General features: G+C 67.6%; 7 protein-coding genes across 7 annotated transcripts in view; 3 read left to right on the forward strand and 4 right to left on the reverse strand.

Annotated features, from left to right (window-relative positions):
• Positions 1-2,043, forward strand: part of CHLNCDRAFT_18988 (hypothetical protein) — a gene marked incomplete at both ends in the record, with an annotated part of 2,970 nt that extends 927 nt beyond the window's left edge. The window contains 6 exons of the mRNA XM_005851133.1: positions 139-238; positions 423-551; positions 706-881; positions 1,189-1,366; positions 1,555-1,625; positions 1,801-2,043. Coding sequence (XP_005851195.1) covers positions 139-238; positions 423-551; positions 706-881; positions 1,189-1,366; positions 1,555-1,625; positions 1,801-2,043 — 897 coding nt within the window. The remainder of the gene's footprint in view (positions 1-138; positions 239-422; positions 552-705; positions 882-1,188; positions 1,367-1,554; positions 1,626-1,800) is intronic.
• Positions 2,044-2,845: 802 nt separating this feature from the next.
• Positions 2,846-4,258, forward strand: CHLNCDRAFT_19036 (hypothetical protein; the record flags this gene model as incomplete). The annotated part of the gene is made up of 5 exons (XM_005851134.1): positions 2,846-2,988; positions 3,089-3,338; positions 3,517-3,698; positions 3,833-3,931; positions 4,132-4,258. Coding segments are annotated over 5 exons (801 nt in total), but the record flags the coding sequence as incomplete, so codon positions are not given.
• A 532-nt stretch (positions 4,259-4,790) lies between these two features.
• CHLNCDRAFT_137869 (hypothetical protein) lies at positions 4,791-6,994 on the reverse strand (the record flags this gene model as incomplete). Its single annotated transcript, XM_005851426.1, has 6 exons — positions 4,791-5,106; positions 5,229-5,420; positions 5,564-5,677; positions 5,796-5,943; positions 6,139-6,437; positions 6,945-6,994. 6 exons carry the CDS (start codon positions 6,992-6,994, stop codon positions 4,791-4,793), a joined length of 1,119 nt encoding a protein of 372 aa, XP_005851488.1.
• A 63-nt stretch (positions 6,995-7,057) lies between these two features.
• CHLNCDRAFT_137870 (hypothetical protein) lies at positions 7,058-8,506 on the forward strand (the record flags this gene model as incomplete). Its single annotated transcript, XM_005851135.1, has 4 exons — positions 7,058-7,108; positions 7,188-7,530; positions 7,659-7,965; positions 8,137-8,506. 4 exons carry the CDS (start codon positions 7,058-7,060, stop codon positions 8,504-8,506), a joined length of 1,071 nt encoding a protein of 356 aa, XP_005851197.1.
• A 237-nt stretch (positions 8,507-8,743) lies between these two features.
• CHLNCDRAFT_137871 (hypothetical protein) lies at positions 8,744-10,689 on the reverse strand (the record flags this gene model as incomplete). Its single annotated transcript, XM_005851427.1, has 5 exons — positions 8,744-8,922; positions 9,102-10,044; positions 10,251-10,340; positions 10,444-10,518; positions 10,603-10,689. 5 exons carry the CDS (start codon positions 10,687-10,689, stop codon positions 8,744-8,746), a joined length of 1,374 nt encoding a protein of 457 aa, XP_005851489.1.
• Positions 10,690-11,233: 544 nt separating this feature from the next.
• On the reverse strand, positions 11,234-12,716 carry CHLNCDRAFT_137872 (hypothetical protein; the record flags this gene model as incomplete). Its single annotated transcript, XM_005851428.1, has 4 exons — positions 11,234-11,937; positions 12,052-12,220; positions 12,456-12,589; positions 12,680-12,716. 4 exons carry the CDS (start codon positions 12,714-12,716, stop codon positions 11,234-11,236), a joined length of 1,044 nt encoding a protein of 347 aa, XP_005851490.1.
• Positions 12,717-13,756: 1,040 nt separating this feature from the next.
• On the reverse strand, positions 13,757-15,342 carry CHLNCDRAFT_137873 (expressed protein; the record flags this gene model as incomplete). The annotated part of the gene is made up of 5 exons (XM_005851429.1): positions 13,757-13,865; positions 13,975-14,033; positions 14,215-14,732; positions 14,819-14,990; positions 15,082-15,342. The coding sequence occupies 5 exons, from the start codon at positions 15,340-15,342 to the stop codon at positions 13,757-13,759; spliced, it is 1,119 nt and encodes a 372-aa protein (XP_005851491.1).
• Positions 15,343-15,617: the final 275 nt, after the last annotated feature.

Consider the following 15,617-nt stretch of genomic DNA (forward strand, 5'->3'; position numbering starts at 1 on the left):
GCGCAGCACAGCGCGGCGCAGCGCAGCGCGGTGCGTTGCAGCGTCGGGAGAGGCGACGGGGAGGGGAGAGGTGCCGAGCGGGGCGCACACGCGCGCAGCCTCAGCCTGCCGCGCTGCGTTCCGCCCGCTGCGCCGCAGGTGATGGGCATTGCGGGGGTGGACACGCGCGCCATCACCCGCCGCCTGCGCGTGGACGGCTGCCTCAACGGCGTCATCTGCACAGACGCCTCCATCAGCGGTGAGGCGCCCGCGCCTGCCCCTGCGCCAGGCCGGGCCCGGGGCCGGGCCCGGGGCGCAGCCAGGCGCCCTCTTCCGGCCCGGCACCTGCTCTGGCTGCCCAGCCGTGTGCCTCCCATGCTCCCCAGGCGCACGCCCCCCTCCCTCCCACGCCCTGCCTGCCTCCCTGCCACCCCGCCCCGCAGACGAGGACCTGGTGGCCCAGACCAAGGCGTGGACCATTGTGGGCAAGGACCTGATCAAGGAGGTGACCTGCTCGGAGCCGTACGAGTGGCAGGACCCCACGGGAGAGGAGTGGGAGTTTGCGCCCGAGGGTGAGCCCGCCCGCAGCGAGGCCCCGCCCTGGGCCTGCGCCTCGCTTGCGCTGCTCCTGGTGTGCTGCCGTCGCAGCCAGCCAGCCCGGCCGTGCGCCGCCGCCCCGGCCAACCAGCGCTCGCCGCGCCCTTCCCCGGCCCCTGCCCGCCGCAGCCAAGGCCGCGGGTGGGAAGAAGCTCAAGGTGGTTGCCTACGACTACGGCATCAAGCTCAACATCCTGCGCCGCCTCACCTCCTTTGGATGCTCCGTCACCGTCGTCCCCGCCGACTACCCGGCAGACAAGGTGCTGGCCATGGACCCAGACGGCGTCTTCTTCTCCAACGGCCCGGTGAGCCAGGGGACACAGCAGCAGCCGCTGCGCTTGCGGGGGGAGGAGGGCGCTGCGGATGGCTGGGCTGGCCTGGGGCTGGCCTGGGCTGACGCCCTGGCCTGGCCTGGCGCTGGCGCCGCGTCGTGCGGCGCGTCCCGCAGCGGAGCTGGGCGTGGCCTTGGCTGGGCCCATAATGGGGTGGTGTCTTGAGGCATGGGTGGGCGAGTGCGTGGCCACGGCCCTCCCCCAGAGGCCTGCCTCTTCTTTTGACCATCCGCTGCTGCCTGCCTCCTGGCGCCCCCCCCGCACTGCCCCCTCCCTGCAGGGCGACCCGTCTGCTGTGCCGTACGCGGTGGAGAACGCCAAGCAGATCCTGGGCAAGAAGCCCGTGTTTGGCATCTGCATGGGCCACCAGGTCCTGGGCCAGGCCTTTGGCGGCAAGACCTTCAAGCTCAAGTTTGGGCACCACGGCGGCAACCACCCGCTGCGGCACACCCCCACCGGTGCGCCGCATGCCCGCCACGCCGCCACGCCTTGCCTGCCGGCTGGGGGGTGTGTATCGCGGGCATGTGGCGTCCCAGGGGCTGGGCTGATGCGTTTCTGCCGCTGCTGCTGTTGCTGAGCGAGCTGCCAACTCACCCCCTGCCGTGACCCTGTGCGTCCTGACCCCCTCCTTTCCCCTGCCATGCAGGCCGCATCGAGATCAGCGCCCAGAACCACAACTTTGCGGTGGACCCCGCCACGCTGCCGCCTGAGGTCGAGGTGGGTGGCGCTGGCCTGGCAGAGCGAGAGGGGGTTGCGCAGCAGCGGGCCTCGTGGTGGGGTGACCCTCTCCCAACCCACCCCCACCCGCCAACACCACCGCCAGCGCCTCCACCCGCTGCTCTCACTTCCTTGGCTGCCACCCCCTCCTCCCCATCGCCTCCCTCCCCTGCAGATCAGCCTGATCAACCTGAACGACGGCACCTGTGCCGGCATGGTGCACCCCGGCCTGAAGGCCATGACGGTGCAGAGCCACCCGGAGGCCTCCCCCGGACCCCACGACAGCGACGTGGCCTTCAGCCAGGTACATGCCGGCATGCACGCTTGGGTGCCCTCGTGCATGGCCAGCCAGCCTGCCAGCTGCGGCGCTCTGCTTGTACACGTGGTCTCCACGCTCCGCTCTCTCCCTCCCCCCTGAGGGACGTGTTTGTGTTGGTTCTGCTGCAGTTCATTGCGTACATGAAGGAGGCCGCGAGTGTGCCGGCATGAGGCAAAGCAGGCAGAGCCTGCATGCCGTCCCCGAGAATGCTGACCGTGTGACCATTGATGATATTTTTGTTCTGTTCTCTTCCTCTGTTCGCATCCGCTCCATCTCTAATCCATCTGGCATCCTGTAACTGTGGCAAACACGCATGGTGTGAGACTCACCCGGCATCACATCACATCATCCCGCCGCCGACATGTGGCACTGTCACCCAGCGCCACAGGAATAGCGATCTGTTATTGTCGGCGGCCCAATTCTTCTTCTTCTTCTTCTCGCAAGCACCATGGCGACTCAGGCTAAGCTCATGTCTGTGCGTTCAACGTTCGCGACGCGCCCATCCCCCCGGCGCCTTTGCCGCTTGCGGGTGTGCGCCGTGGCTCCCAGCCTCGAGACCATCCAGGGCGCTCGCCAGGCCATCAAAGACATGATCGCCAAGACGCACAGCAACGTGAGAGAGAAGTGGGGTTTGGCAGGGGTTGTCTGTGCAGCTTGCACTGCGCAAAGCACGCAGCTTTGAGCACCACAAGGGTCGGGATCATCGATCCGGGGGGAGCTGCGGCTGTCGGTCCCACGCCGAGCTCCGCCGCCACGGCTTGACGCCACCGCCGCCATCGGAAGCCACCGGCCCCCCAGCTTCTCCAGGACTTGCCGCTGCTGCATTTGCCTCGCTTGGTCGGTTTCTCTCTCCTCTGTGGGCTTGATTGTACGCACCGTGCCTCCCCGCCTCCCTGCCACGCAGCCCATCCTCATCCGCCTTGCGTGGCACGACTCGGGCACCTACAGCGTGGAGGCAGCCCAGGAGCTGCCCTGGCCGCGCGCCGGCGGCGCCACCGCCAGCATCCGCTTCAAGCCGGCAAGTCTTTTCAGACGGGGCACCCTGTGCATGGGGGCTGCCAATGGTGGTGCCGCAGCAGGTGCAGAAACGAAGCTCAGGTGCATGTGCGCGGCGCGCCTGCGTTGCCCGCCTGCAGGAGATGAGCCACGGCGCCAACAACGGTCTCACCATCGCCATGAACCTCATCAAGCCCATCCAGAAGAAGTTCCCGGATCTGGGCTGGGCAGACCTGATCCAGCTGGCCAGCGTGGTGGCGGTGGAGGCCGCGGGCGGGCCCTTCATCCCGCTGAGGCTGGGCCGCAAGGATGCAGAGAGCGAGGAGCACTGCACGCCCGACGGCCGGCTGCCCGCGGCCGCTGCGCCTTTCCCTGACGAGGCGCCCACTCCCGCGCAGGTGGGCTGACGCTGCTGGTGCCCCACCCTCTGGAGCATGCAGTGAGCGGCAGCTCTGGGGCAGGTGGGGAGGCCCTGTCGGCCTCCCATCAGTGAAATGAACAACCCCACCGCTGCTGTGATGGCCCACCCCTGCTGTCTCCCTCTCCTGCCTGCCTGCTCGCCTGCCCACCCCGCAGCACCTGCGCAACGTGTTCCACCGCATGGGCCTCACGGACAAGGACATTGTGGCGCTGAGCGGGGCCCACACGCTGGGGCGCGCCCGCCCCGAGCGCAGCGGCTTTGGCAAGGAGTCCACCAAGTACACCAAGGAGGGGCCGGGGGCGCCGGGGGGCTCCTCCTGGACCGTCCAGTGGCTGCAGTGAGTGCACAGCCGGCGCCACCCCTCCCTCCCCGCCGCCCGCATTCACTGGCTGCTGCCACAGGCACTCATCAGCGCCACCCACTCAACACATATGTGCATGCTGTGTGGCCCTCCTGTGTGCCCCCCTCCAGGTTTGACAACTCGTACTTCAAGGACATCAAGGAGCAGATCGACGAGGAGCTGCTGGTGCTGCCCACCGACGCGTGCCTGTTTGAGGACGAGGGGTTCAAGTGAGCGCCGACTCACTGACACATGCCGGATGAGCTGCGCTTTGCGCTGGCAGGCAGCCTGGATCAGGATTATGACAGCGGTGCTTCGCTTTGATGCCCAGGGCCAGCCCGTTCCAGCCCGCCCAGCCGGCCAGCCCACGATCCGTCGTCCCTCCGCAGACCCTCCACACCGTGCTCCGTGTGTGCCCGCGTGCCTGCAGGCCCTTTGCCGAGAAGTACCTCGAAGACCAGGACGCATTCTTTTCGGACTATGTGGAGTCTCACCTGAAGCTGTCGGAGCTGGGGGTGGAGTGGGACGGAGAGCCGGTGACGCTGCCCAAGGCGTGAACGACCAGGCTGCTGCTGGCGTGCCGTTGTCGCAACGCATGAGAGCGCCCCCGCTGCCTGTTCTGCCTGGCCGATCATTGTTTCTCTTGGCCGCCAGCATGCGGCCTCTGCGACCCGCTGACTTATTTTTCTGAAGACTGCTGATTATTGCGCAATCGCCGCACATACTTGTGTTGATAATGTTGGCATGTGAACTCAGCTGAGGGAAGCTGTGCGGAGCAGCATGAAATGTGGGTGGCAGTGCAGATACAACGGCGATCGGGGAGCAAGGGGGATGGAAAAATAGGCCTGGGATAGGGCGGTCCAGGAGGCATGGACACACCGCGCAGGCAAGCATGAGGGAGGATATGATACAGGCGCGGTTCCAATGTGGACAGAGAGCGCAAGGGGGCGGTGCTGGGTCAAAATGGGAGCGCACAAAATTGTGGGCCAGAGCGTGCCCAGATACCAGTGCAGAGACTCTGACTGAGTGGCAGGCGTGGGAGCAGCATGCATAGGGCATGCACACCGACTGCCCGGCGGCCAGCCACACTCAGCTGGCCCAGACGGGCGGCCCGCTGCCGTTGTGTGGGCCCCAGTCGTCGTCCAGCGGCGTGCGCGCCAGCGCCGCCAGGCACGCCTGCCCCGTCGCCCGCTCCAGCTGCTCCGTGCGCTCGGCAGCCAGGAAGTGGTTGCTGGCCCTGTCGGCCAGCGCGATGACGCCCGCGGCGGCGCGGATGCTGCCCCGGCTGCACCGCGCCAGGTCCAGCAGCATGGCCGTCTCCATCTCCAGGGTCACCGCCTCGGGGTAGCAGCACAGCAGGTCTGCCAGCAGCGTCTCGTTGCGGTCCTCAAACCAGCCGGTGCGCCTGCAGGCGCGTGTGCGCGTGTGTGTGTGTGCAGGGCCGGCACAGGGCTTGCCGGCAGCAGCGGCAGGCTGGCGGGCAGGGAGGCAGCTCGCGGCTCACACCTCCCCCCACCCCCGCCGCACCTGCCCTGGCTGCTGTAGAACGAGTCTGCGGTGGCGTTGAGGCCGCGGCACACGCCCTCGGGCCCCAGCAGCCGCACCGCCTCCTGCTCCAGCGCCAGCGACAGCGCGGGGTCGGATGGGATGGGGCGGCTGAAGGTGTACGGCACCAGCCCGCCCTCCTCGCCCTCGGGCGTGAAGGCGTCGGGGTTGCGCCTGCAAGGGGGCAGCACGTGCAGCGTGGCAGGCAGGCAGGCAGGCCAGGTGGTTGGGCACGCCGTGTGTGCAGCTCGGCGACGCAGCTCGGCACAGCGGGGAGCAGGGCTGCGGGCCTGCCTGCAGCCCAACTGCCAGCCCACCTGATCAGGATGGCCCCTGGGTCTGCCACCACAAAGGAACCAAGATGCGCCGGCGGCTGCAGTGCGCCGCACGTGCCCAGCCGCACAATGGCCATCTCTCCCTCCACCACCGCCCTGCACGGCAGCCGGCAGGCACGGCATTCCGGAATCGAGCAGGCACGCCCAGCGGCTCATGTGTGCCATGCCCCAGCTGAGCCCGGCGTGCCCATGCGTCACGCCGCCATCAGCAAACCCCCGGCTGTAATCGTCAGCATCAGCATCAGCGCAGGAGGAGGCTGCGTGCAGGGCAGCAGCGTGCCTGTTCTCGCGCACAACAAAGTCGGCATTAGCCATGCCCATGTGCGTCACGATGATGGACACCGGGGCACCTGTGTAGCGCCCTGCACAACACCCAGGTAGGCAGGCAGGCAGGATGCAGCAGGCAAAGGAAGCTCAAGTCAGCAACCAAGAAAGGCGGCCAGCTGAGTTCAGAGGCCACAACCAAGCAACCAGGATGGGAGCTGCTGCCCGGTGTCCAATACACGCCTTGGCATGGCTGCAAACCGTTGTCCCCCCACGCCCCACGAGCGGCGCACCTGTGATGGTGAGGAAGCCGCGGCTGCTCTCCAGCATGAAGAGGCCGCGCCCGGGCGCCACGGGCTCCAGGTATTCAGCCAGCATGAGCGCCCGCTTCTCGGACCCCACCGACAGGATGCGGTTGGCCACCTCGCCGCGCTTGGTGCCCAGGTGGTAGGTGCGCCCCTCGGCATCCACCGGGAAGTTGGCGTCGCTGATGTTGGACTTCTGGGGCCGCAGCACGGTGCTGCGGCTCGCCGCCCTGCCCGCCGCATCCTGCTCGGCCACCGCGGAGCAGGCTGCAGGGCGAGGTCGTCGCCTGCAACAGGCGAGGCGGTGCAGGCTGACATCGCCAGCTGCTGGTGCAGCAGTGCAGCAGCATTTGCGGTGCGCGCAGCGGGCAGCACAGCAGAGCGCGATGTGCAGCCTGGAGCGGCAGCACCCCCGGCGGCACTGGCGGCGAGGTTGGGTGGTTGGGCCTGGCGGGCCTTGGGTCGCCGCGGCGTTTCGTACCTCTGTGCAAGCCTTCTACATCCCGTTGCCGTCGGGCACAGGCCCGTTGCCGCCGGGCACAGGTGCATCTGTTGCCGTGCGGGGCCTGGCCACTCGCTGCTCCAGCCCGCTGCTCTAAGCCGCATCGAGGGGTCCATGCCAGAGTTGAACAGCTAGCTCAGGACCCTTGCCGCATAGCCTCCGGAGCTAGGGCAGGAGTGGGTAGCCCAAGGGCGTTGACTGACGAGGCCGGCTATCTGCCCAAGCTCTAGGCGTTGAACACGAGACTGACAAAGGCTCAGGAGGGGGAGGGCCCCTCGAAGAAAAATCCCACGTGTCCTCCACCGCCAGGCCGGCCTTCTGCTCTCTGGGTTCCTCTGGCATTTGGGGACGCATGGCAGGTATCGACGCATTATTGATAGCTTCACGACAGTCCCTCACTGCGGAATGGAGCAAGTCGACGAAGATGGCGACCTGATTCTGCAGCGGAGGACCAGGGTAACTCAATGGCGATGATACGGTGTTGATGCAGCACACCTGGCCATTACAACGCTGCCGCCACTGCCGCCCCCCGCAGCAGGGCGAGGACGACGAGCAGCAGCGGCTGCGGCAGCAGGACGCCGAGGTGTTCCTCAGCGAGGTCCACATGGAGTGTCTGCGCCCAGCGGCGGGGCAGGGCACGGCGACCACCTTCATCACTGCAGACGGCGGGGAGCTGGCGCGCATACAGCACGCCATGGCCACACCGCTCAGCCGCGTGGGGCTGCAGGTGTGGCACGGCGCCCTGCTGCTGGCAGACTACATGCTACACGAGGCGGCGGCCTCCACCCTGGCCGGCTGCGTCGCTCTGGAGCTAGGGGCAGGACCCGGGCTGGCCGGGCTGGTGATGGCCAGGCTGGCTCGCTGCGTTTATCTGACAGGTGAGCCTGCTCCCTCTCGGCTGCCTGCCTGCCGTGCGGCCAGCGCTGCCAGGCCGCAACTGCTAGGCCGCCGGAGCACTGCTCATGTGTTGTGCATGCTGTGTTGTGCAAATCCCTTGCGCTCACAGATGTCGGGGCTGACGTGCTAGCCAACTGCCGCAACAACGTCAACCGCCAGCAGCAGCAGCAGCAGCAGCAGCAGCAGGCGGTGCATGTGCGGCAGCTCGACTGGCTGGATCCGCCAGACTGGCTGCTCCCAGCAGGCACCAGCGACACGGCTTCGGCACCGCACAGCCCTGGGTGGGAGCGCTCGGGCGCCAGCAGCTCTGGGTTCAGCTGGCAGCCTGGAGACCTGGCAGAGCTGCAGCAGCTGGATGTGGTGCTGGCTGCAGACTGCATCTACGATGATGTGCTGACGCAGGCATTCATGCGCTGGTGAGAGGAGAGAGGACAGCCACCCTCCCGTCACTCCATGATCAGTCTTGTAGCAGCTGATCGCCTGCTGCTGTGCCAGTCGCTGAGTCGTGGACCAGCCAGCCGGCCTTTGGTGGCTGCTCTCCGTCACCTGCGCCCATTCGCACCCGCCCGCCCCCGCCTTCCCCGCAGCGCGGTGCTGCTCATGCGGTACGCCGCGCGGCACGGCCGCTCGCTGCGCCTCTTGGTAGCCCTGGAGCGCCGCGTCAACTTCACCTTGGCTGACCTGGAGGCACGTGCGCCGTCGTACGACTTCTGGAGGACGCTGTTCAGGGCGACGCAGCGGCCGGGGCAGTGCCCAGCAGCAGCCGGAGCGCCGCTGCCTGCTGCTAGTATAGAGTCGCAGCGGGGCACCCCAGGCGGGCTGGGGCCGGCAGACGCCCAGCCCCCCTTGCCTTTGGTGGGTTGGCGGCTGGATGTGGGCAGCATCCCGCGGGCCATCCAGTACCAGCGCAGCGAGTACCTCGAGCTGTGGGAGCTGGCTTTAAGTGAAGGCACATGATCACATGAGCAAAACGAGCATGGGTGCATGCTGAGGCATGGGCGGTCGGTCAACGGGTGGTCTCAGCCGCAGCGTGCGAGTCGGTCAGTCAACAACAGGTGGCCAGAAACACAGGTGGCTAGAAACAGAGGTGGTGGGGCGCAACACGTGCGCACATGCCTGTGCGCATTTTCAATCCCTCTGGACAGGCAACAGCTGGCGTGCACCTCCACCGCGCGGATGGCGGCGCGGGCCGCCTCACAGCACGTGCTGTGGCAGCGCGTGCTGGCGCAGCGCGGTGCCCGCCGCCGCCGCCGCCGCCGTGGTCTCCAGCAGCGCGCCGCCCAGCGCTGCCGCCTCTGCGTTCACGCCAAACATCTTGGACTGAGTGCCGTCGAATGTCTGGCGCACAGCCGCGATGTGGGCGCTGTTGGACTCTGCAGAGGGGGCGGGGGGCAGGCCGGCACTTAGCAGTGACGGTGGGGTGCCAACATTGCCTGGGTTGAGTGACCAGCCGACTGACGGTAGAGGTGGTGGGCAGCACAGCAGGGTGCAGACCGCTGCCGCCGTCTGGCATGCGGGCGCAGGTCGCAGGTTCCAGCCCGAACTAGCGCACCTTGCTCCGCACGTGCCTCAGCCACCTGCCGGCGCAGCCGCTTCACATACCCCTTGTACTCCTCAAACCGCCCCGCCACCTGCTCCTGCGCCGCCTGCGCTGCCGCGACCTGCCCCGCCAGCCGCGCCTCCAGCCCCGAGAACTGCTGCTGGATGCCCTGCTGCCACACCGTCAGCGCCTGCCGCAGCAGGCCCTCCGCGCTGGCCTGCGCCGCCGCTGCCGCAGCCTGCTCCTCGCCCAGAGCGGCCACCCGCTCCTGCAGCGCCGCCGCCGCCGCCGCGCCTGCCTGCTGCTCGGCCTCGCGGGTGCTCTGCGCCGCCGCCACCTGCTGCTGCGTGGCATCCAGGGCCGCTGCCGCCCGCTCCTGCGCCGCTGCCACGGCCGCCAGCTGCTGCGCCTGCTGCTCCAACTGCTCCGCCTGCGCGGCCTGCCGCTGCCGCGCCTCCTCCAGCTGCTGCTGCGCCACATCCATGTCGGTGCGGAGGTCGACAGCCTCCTGCTGCGCCGCCGCCTGCACCGCACCCAGCTGCTCCCGCACCCGCTGCTGCTCCTGCTCCGCAGCAGCGGCGGCAGCCGCAGCACCCGCCTCCAGCCACGCCTCCAGCTGCTGCTGCAGCCCGTCGGCCCGCTCCTGCAGCCACGTGCGCTGCTCGTCGAGCTGCCGAGTCACCGCCGCTGCCGTCGCCGCCCGCTCCTCCGCCGCCGCCGCCCTGCCGCCGATGGCCTCTTCCAGAGCCGCCTGCAGCACATCAAACTGGTCTGCGATGCGGCCGATCACTTCAGACAGCATGCCCTTGGTGGCCTGCCGCAGCTCCTCCACCGCCGCCGCCGAGTCGGCCGCCGCCGCCTCCGTCGCCGCCGCCAGCGCCGCCAGCTGGCGCTCCGCGTCCGCCTGCCGTGCTTCCACCTGCTGCAGCCGTATCTCCGCCTGGATGCGGCCCTCCTGCGCTCACCAGCACCACAGCCGCACAGACGCGTGTTGGGTGTGGGGCAACAGCATCTCGGCATTGCCTCAGGAAATGGCAGCAGGACTGTGGCACACTGCAACACGCTCCAAAGTTGGCTCTGCTGCTGGCTCGGCAGCACATCAAGTGAAAGCATGGCAGCAGCAATCAGCCGGTAGGCACCCTTGCCTGTGCACAGCCGCACCTCTTGGTCGCGGCTCAGGAGGGCCACCTGCTTGGCCAGCTTATCGATGGAGGCCCGTGCAGCCGTCAGCTCACCATGCACATCCACCCCCTGCAGTGTCAGCCACACAGACTGTGAGGGCGATGCGCAGGCCAGCATTGCAGCATCGTCGGCCAAGAGATGGCGGCCCTGACGGCGGCGGTGTTCCACTCACACGCAGGGGCAACACCGCCTGCAGGTCGCTCTCGAGACCCTTCATTCTCTCATCCAGGTCGGTCACGGAGGTGCCCTGCAACAAGCGCGGCAGGCAGGGCCGACAGCTTTGTTTTGGTGTCCTCGGCCGCCATTCAGCAGCGTTCTGCCAGGCACCCACCTGCTGCCTGATGCTCAGCTGGTGCTCGCCCAGCTGGTTGATGAGCCGGTCCAGGCGAGACAGGCGCAAGGCGTCTGGAGTGCCCATTTGAAAGGCTGCTGATTGATCAATGGACTGTTGCTGCATGCCCAGCAGACGAGCAGGGGGCTCCCTCGGGCTCAACCACGCGAACGAAATTTGGATGGGCAGCACAGCGCAGCGGCCCCAGCGGGAGGCGGGAGCACGCCCTCCTCGCATCCGGAAGTTTGTTTTAGCAGAAGTAACATCTCTGCCAGTGCCCACTCTGTGAATGTGTGGATCCTTATCACTTTGCTTCATTTACATGGAAATTGGGGAAGGCATTGGCAAAGAATTCGTGTGTTCTCGGAAAACTGGCGGCAAAACCAAGTGCTGATCAGTTCGATGGATGGACAGGCGGCGATCGCGGATCAAAAGGCGATAGGGCGGAGCAATGCGGAAAGAGTAAGCTACGCCCCAACGAGCAGGAAGCGGACAGAGGGAAGGGGGAGCAGAAATGTAGGTGGAGCTCACAAGGAACACGGGTGGCACAAGACGTGCTGGTGAGACAAAAGAGTGCGTAGGTGCCACCTGTTGCAACCTTGTGGCTGGCCATTTGGCCCGGCAGTGGTCATCAGGCGGCCGATGCCGCCACGTCGCGCCGCTGCAGCCGCCAGCCTAGCAGGCCCGCTGGCCGCCGCGACGTCTGCGAGTTCTTGGGCCGCCAGCGGCAGGGCGGGCACTCGGCTGCGGCCGCAAAGCCCACGACGCGGGCAGATGCGCCGCTGCCCCGCATTGCCTGGCTGGCAGCCAGCACGCTGCTGGGCGACTCGCCGAGCACGCCAGCATCGCTGCCACAGGGGGAGGCGCCGCAGGAGGATGCCGGCGAGGCGGGAGCCTGCTGCTGCAGCAGCCCCAGCCGCGCCAGGCGCAGCTGCACGCCCTCCAGCTGCTGCCGGTCGCGCTGCTGCTTGCGCGCCGCGGCCGCCGCGGCCACCTGCGGCGCTGCTGCACGGGGTGCGCCTGCTGCTGTCGCTGCCGCCTCCTTGGCTGCTTGTGGGGCCACGCCTCCAATGGGGTGTACTGGCACCGAGCTGACGGCATCATACTTGGTTGCATACGCATCCACGCGGCGCCAGGGCGGCAGCGGGATGCCCTGCTCCTCGAAGCAGCGCGCCAGCTCGGCGCCCAGCAGCAGCAGCGCGCGCACCAGGCGCGGCAGCGGCGCCACCAGCACCGGCGGCACCGCGCCCAGGATGCGTGCATAGCGCGGGGTGGGGCAGGCGACGGCAAAGGCCGAGGCAAAGCTGGGGTCGATGATCCACTCGGCGGGCTCGCCTGCGGGTGCACAAAGGGCAGCTCGTGAGCTCATGCGGTACGAGAAGGGTTGGGAGCAGCGGCAGTACTGCCAGGTGCAGTGGTCATGGCATGGCGTGTGCGAGGTGCGCTCACCGCTGGCCGTGTTGCGCGCAGCGGTGATGTAGGTGTGCTTCAGCTGGTAGATGCTGCCGCCGGCCGAGGTGTGCAGCCGCACAGTGTAGCCCAGGCGGGCCAGCATCTGTGCGGTGGCCTCCAAGCTGCTGCTGCTGGCCTGTGCTGCCATTACCACCGCAGAGCAGACCTGGAGCAGGCGTGGGAGCGATGCAGGCGACTGGCTGGGACAAAAACGCGGCGGCTGCTGGAGGTGTGGGGATGTGACCGCACACGACGGCGAGCAAGGGCGCTTGCCGCTCCGCCAAAGACCAAAGGTAGCCAAACACCAGGGGAGCCATCCAGGCATCAAACCCCATGCTGCTTGGTCCCAGCAGCCAGCGGGCACCAGCAGCAGCTGCTGGGGCTTGCAGCAGCCGACTCACCGGGTGGTCCTCGCCGCTCGGGCGCAGGAGGGCCGCCACCGCCGCCGCCGTGGGGCTGGTCGACTCAACCGCAGGAGCTGCGGGCGGCTGCTGTGCAGCATGCTCTTGCCGGTCCTCGTCCAGAGCAAACAGGGCTGGGGGAAGGGGGAAGGGGCCTTCCCGCCGGGACTCGAACGCGCAAGAGGTGCGGGGCCCAAATGCGGCCGCCGGAGGCCCCGCCGCACCCTCCACTAGGGGCCGATGGAGGATCACGCGGACCATAGCCGCTGCGCAAGGCCGGAAACCACTGGTTGGAGCGTTTGTAGCGGAAGGATGCTCGGGGGAGATGGCAGGCTGGTGCAAGGGGCAGGGAAGTGGGCTTGGGCTTGCAGAGCGTGTGTGTGGTGCGAAAGAGTGGAGAGCTTTTGGGTGGGTGGTTGAACACTCTGGAGAGTCGAATTCGAGTCACGTTTTCTGGTCAACTGCCGGCCCGCTGCCAGAGCCACAACGAAAGGTCCTCTTTCTGACCTGTACCGTAGGGCAAATTCGCCACGGCTGGCCGTTCTGTTACGTTTCGCTGAACCACGGCGCCAGCGCAAGTGCCTGAGCACCAGGGGACCTGGCCACCCTGTTGCCGCCAGGCGGGTCGAAGAGACACATGAGAGCCCAGCGGCGCCACCAACAGGGGGGTCATGGGGGTTCATTGCCATGCCCAGGGGCAAGTTGTGCGACCATGGATTCACGCTAACATGGACAGGCCGGATGTTCTACCTGTCCAGGAAAGGGACAGGGCATGGCGGGGGCGGGATGGCAGCGGGCGGCAGCTGCGGGGGAGAGGAGTCACTTTGGCTAGCCTGTCGCATGCGACGAAGGTCTGTGCCCGCTGAGGCAGCGTTTGTGCTCGGTGGCACCAGCCGCCAGCTTGGTTGCGGGCGCAATGCCTGCTCAGCTGCGGTGGTGCTGTCGAGCAGGCCCAGCCTAAACTATGCCCCCCCTTGGTGGCGATGCTGGCAGCAGTGAGCGGGTACGACTCGATTACAGGGAGGCAGGCAATGCCAAAAAGTGGTGACGTTCCCTAATCGATGGAATAGTCTGTTAAGGAGATTCCCAAAACAAATCGGTAAATGAAATGCGAGCCGGTAGAGAGAGGCGGAATGCGATCAAGCAAGGGAAGTGTTCGCTAACTGGGCAGATGGACACTAGCATGCACTCCTCACAATCAGGCACTGGGATGGCGGCATCTTTCAGGCACCAATCCAGTGCAGCAGCAGCGGCCCCTCCACTGGAGGCACAATCAAAACGGCAGATGACGTTATGGCGCATCAGGCCACAGGCGCAGGGCCAAAGCCAGCACCCGGCCAGCCAATCTGGCTGAACCGGGGGCGGGTACTGGCGGCGGCATCATGCAGCTGACGCTGCTGCACCGCAGTGCTGCAACCGGCAGCCAAGCAGGCTCTGCTGCCCCCCGTGCCGCTGGTGCGGCTGCTGCTGCCGCCACGCCGGCCGAAATCGAGTTGGCCGCCAGCCACAACAAACGCACTCGGGGGCTTTGGCCTCGAAGCCCACAACGCGCTGGGAGGCGCTGCCCTGGTCAGCAGCCTGCGCAGGGAGGGAAAAGGAACGGCTGGGCATGAGCAGACTGCTGGTGCAGCAGGACCAGCCGTCGAAAGAGGTCCCCTCCATGCTCACAACAGGGCGCTGCCTGCCACGGTGCGGTGCACAGGGCACCTGTCTTTCTAGCAGGGCAGGGCAGGAAGCCAGGGAGCACGGGGCGCCTCACCTCCAGCACGCTGCGCGGCGAGTCCACAGCCCCCTTGTCGGCGCCGGTGGTGGGTGTGCCGCCAGAGGATGGTGAGGTGGAGGGTGGCAGCGGGGCAGGCAGGTCGGACACCACGCCCAGCCGCGCCAGGCGCACATGCACACGCTCCAGCTGCTGCCGGTCGCGCTGCTGCTTGCGCGCCGCGGCCGCCGCTGCCACCTGCGGCGCTGCCGGGCCGGGGCCGCCTGCTGCTGCTGCCGCTGATGCCTCGCCACTGCCGTGCACCACCACCGAGCTGACTGCATCATACTTGGTTGTGATGGCGTCCGCGTGGCGCCAGGGGGGCAGCGGGATGCCCTGCTTCTCGAAGCAGCGCGCCAGCTCGGCGCCCAGCAGCAGCAGCGCGCGCACCAGGCGCGGCAGCGGCGCCACCAGCACCGGCGGCACCGCTTCCAGGATGTGTGCGAAGCGGGGGGTGGGGCAGGCGACGGCAAAGGCCGAGGCAAAGCTGGGGTCGATGATCCACTCGGCGGGCTCGCCTGCGGGGCCGCAAGGACAGAGTGAACCAAAGGTTGGCCAGGCAACTGACTTGTTGCTTGGGCAGGAAGGCCACTATTGCTCTCACCGTTGATGAAGGTGTTGCGGGTGGCTGTGAGGAAGGTGTGCTTCAGGCTGCGGAGGGTGCCCCCTGCGGAGCTGCTGAGCTTGACGGTGTAGCCCAGGCGGGCCAGCACCTGGGCGGTGGCATCCAGGCTGCCGCCGCCGGCCTGCGTGGCCATCATCACCGCAGAGTAGAGCTGCAGGCAGGCAGGAGGCTGGATTGGTTGGTGGGTTGGTTGGCTGGTGCAACCGTGGCACGGCAGAGGCGGAGCAGGGGGGCGCACGCACCGACTGGTCGTCTGCGCCGGGCTGCAGCAAGCGTGCCACCGTCTGCCTGGTGCGTGCGGCGCTCTCTGAGACGGGGTCGGTCACTGCGGCCTCCTCCAGCTCAAAGCCCTCCAGGTGGAAGAGCATGGGGGCGCCAGTGACGGCAGACTGGGACTCGGCGGGCGCTTGGCTGGCACTATGCCTCCCGAACGCGGGGCGTGGCGGCGGGCCCATCAGCACCCCCTCGTCGATCAGCGGGGGAACGAGGATCACCCTGGCCATAGTCGACGCTCTGTGGGAGATGTTGGAGGCGGGCGGTGTCGGCGGGGTGCTTGCAAGGGAACAGGAAGTGGCAGCGCCAAAGACACAGCTGAACAGAACAAGATGGTGATGAAACGAATGACTCACACGCGTCAAATGCTGTCGGCGTGTGCGGTGAGCCTGCCATCAACGTGTGCAGGCAGGCTGTACCAGCACCGGCGCACACCGTTGACCTTGGCCCACCTGCATCTGGATCGACACGCATTGCTGCTGATCACGCGGCAGTGCTTCGTTTT

This window comes from Chlorella variabilis, assembly GCF_000147415.1.
Source record: "Chlorella variabilis unplaced genomic scaffold CHLNCscaffold_2, whole genome shotgun sequence".
Taxonomy (NCBI): Eukaryota; Viridiplantae; Chlorophyta; class Trebouxiophyceae; order Chlorellales; family Chlorellaceae; genus Chlorella; species Chlorella variabilis.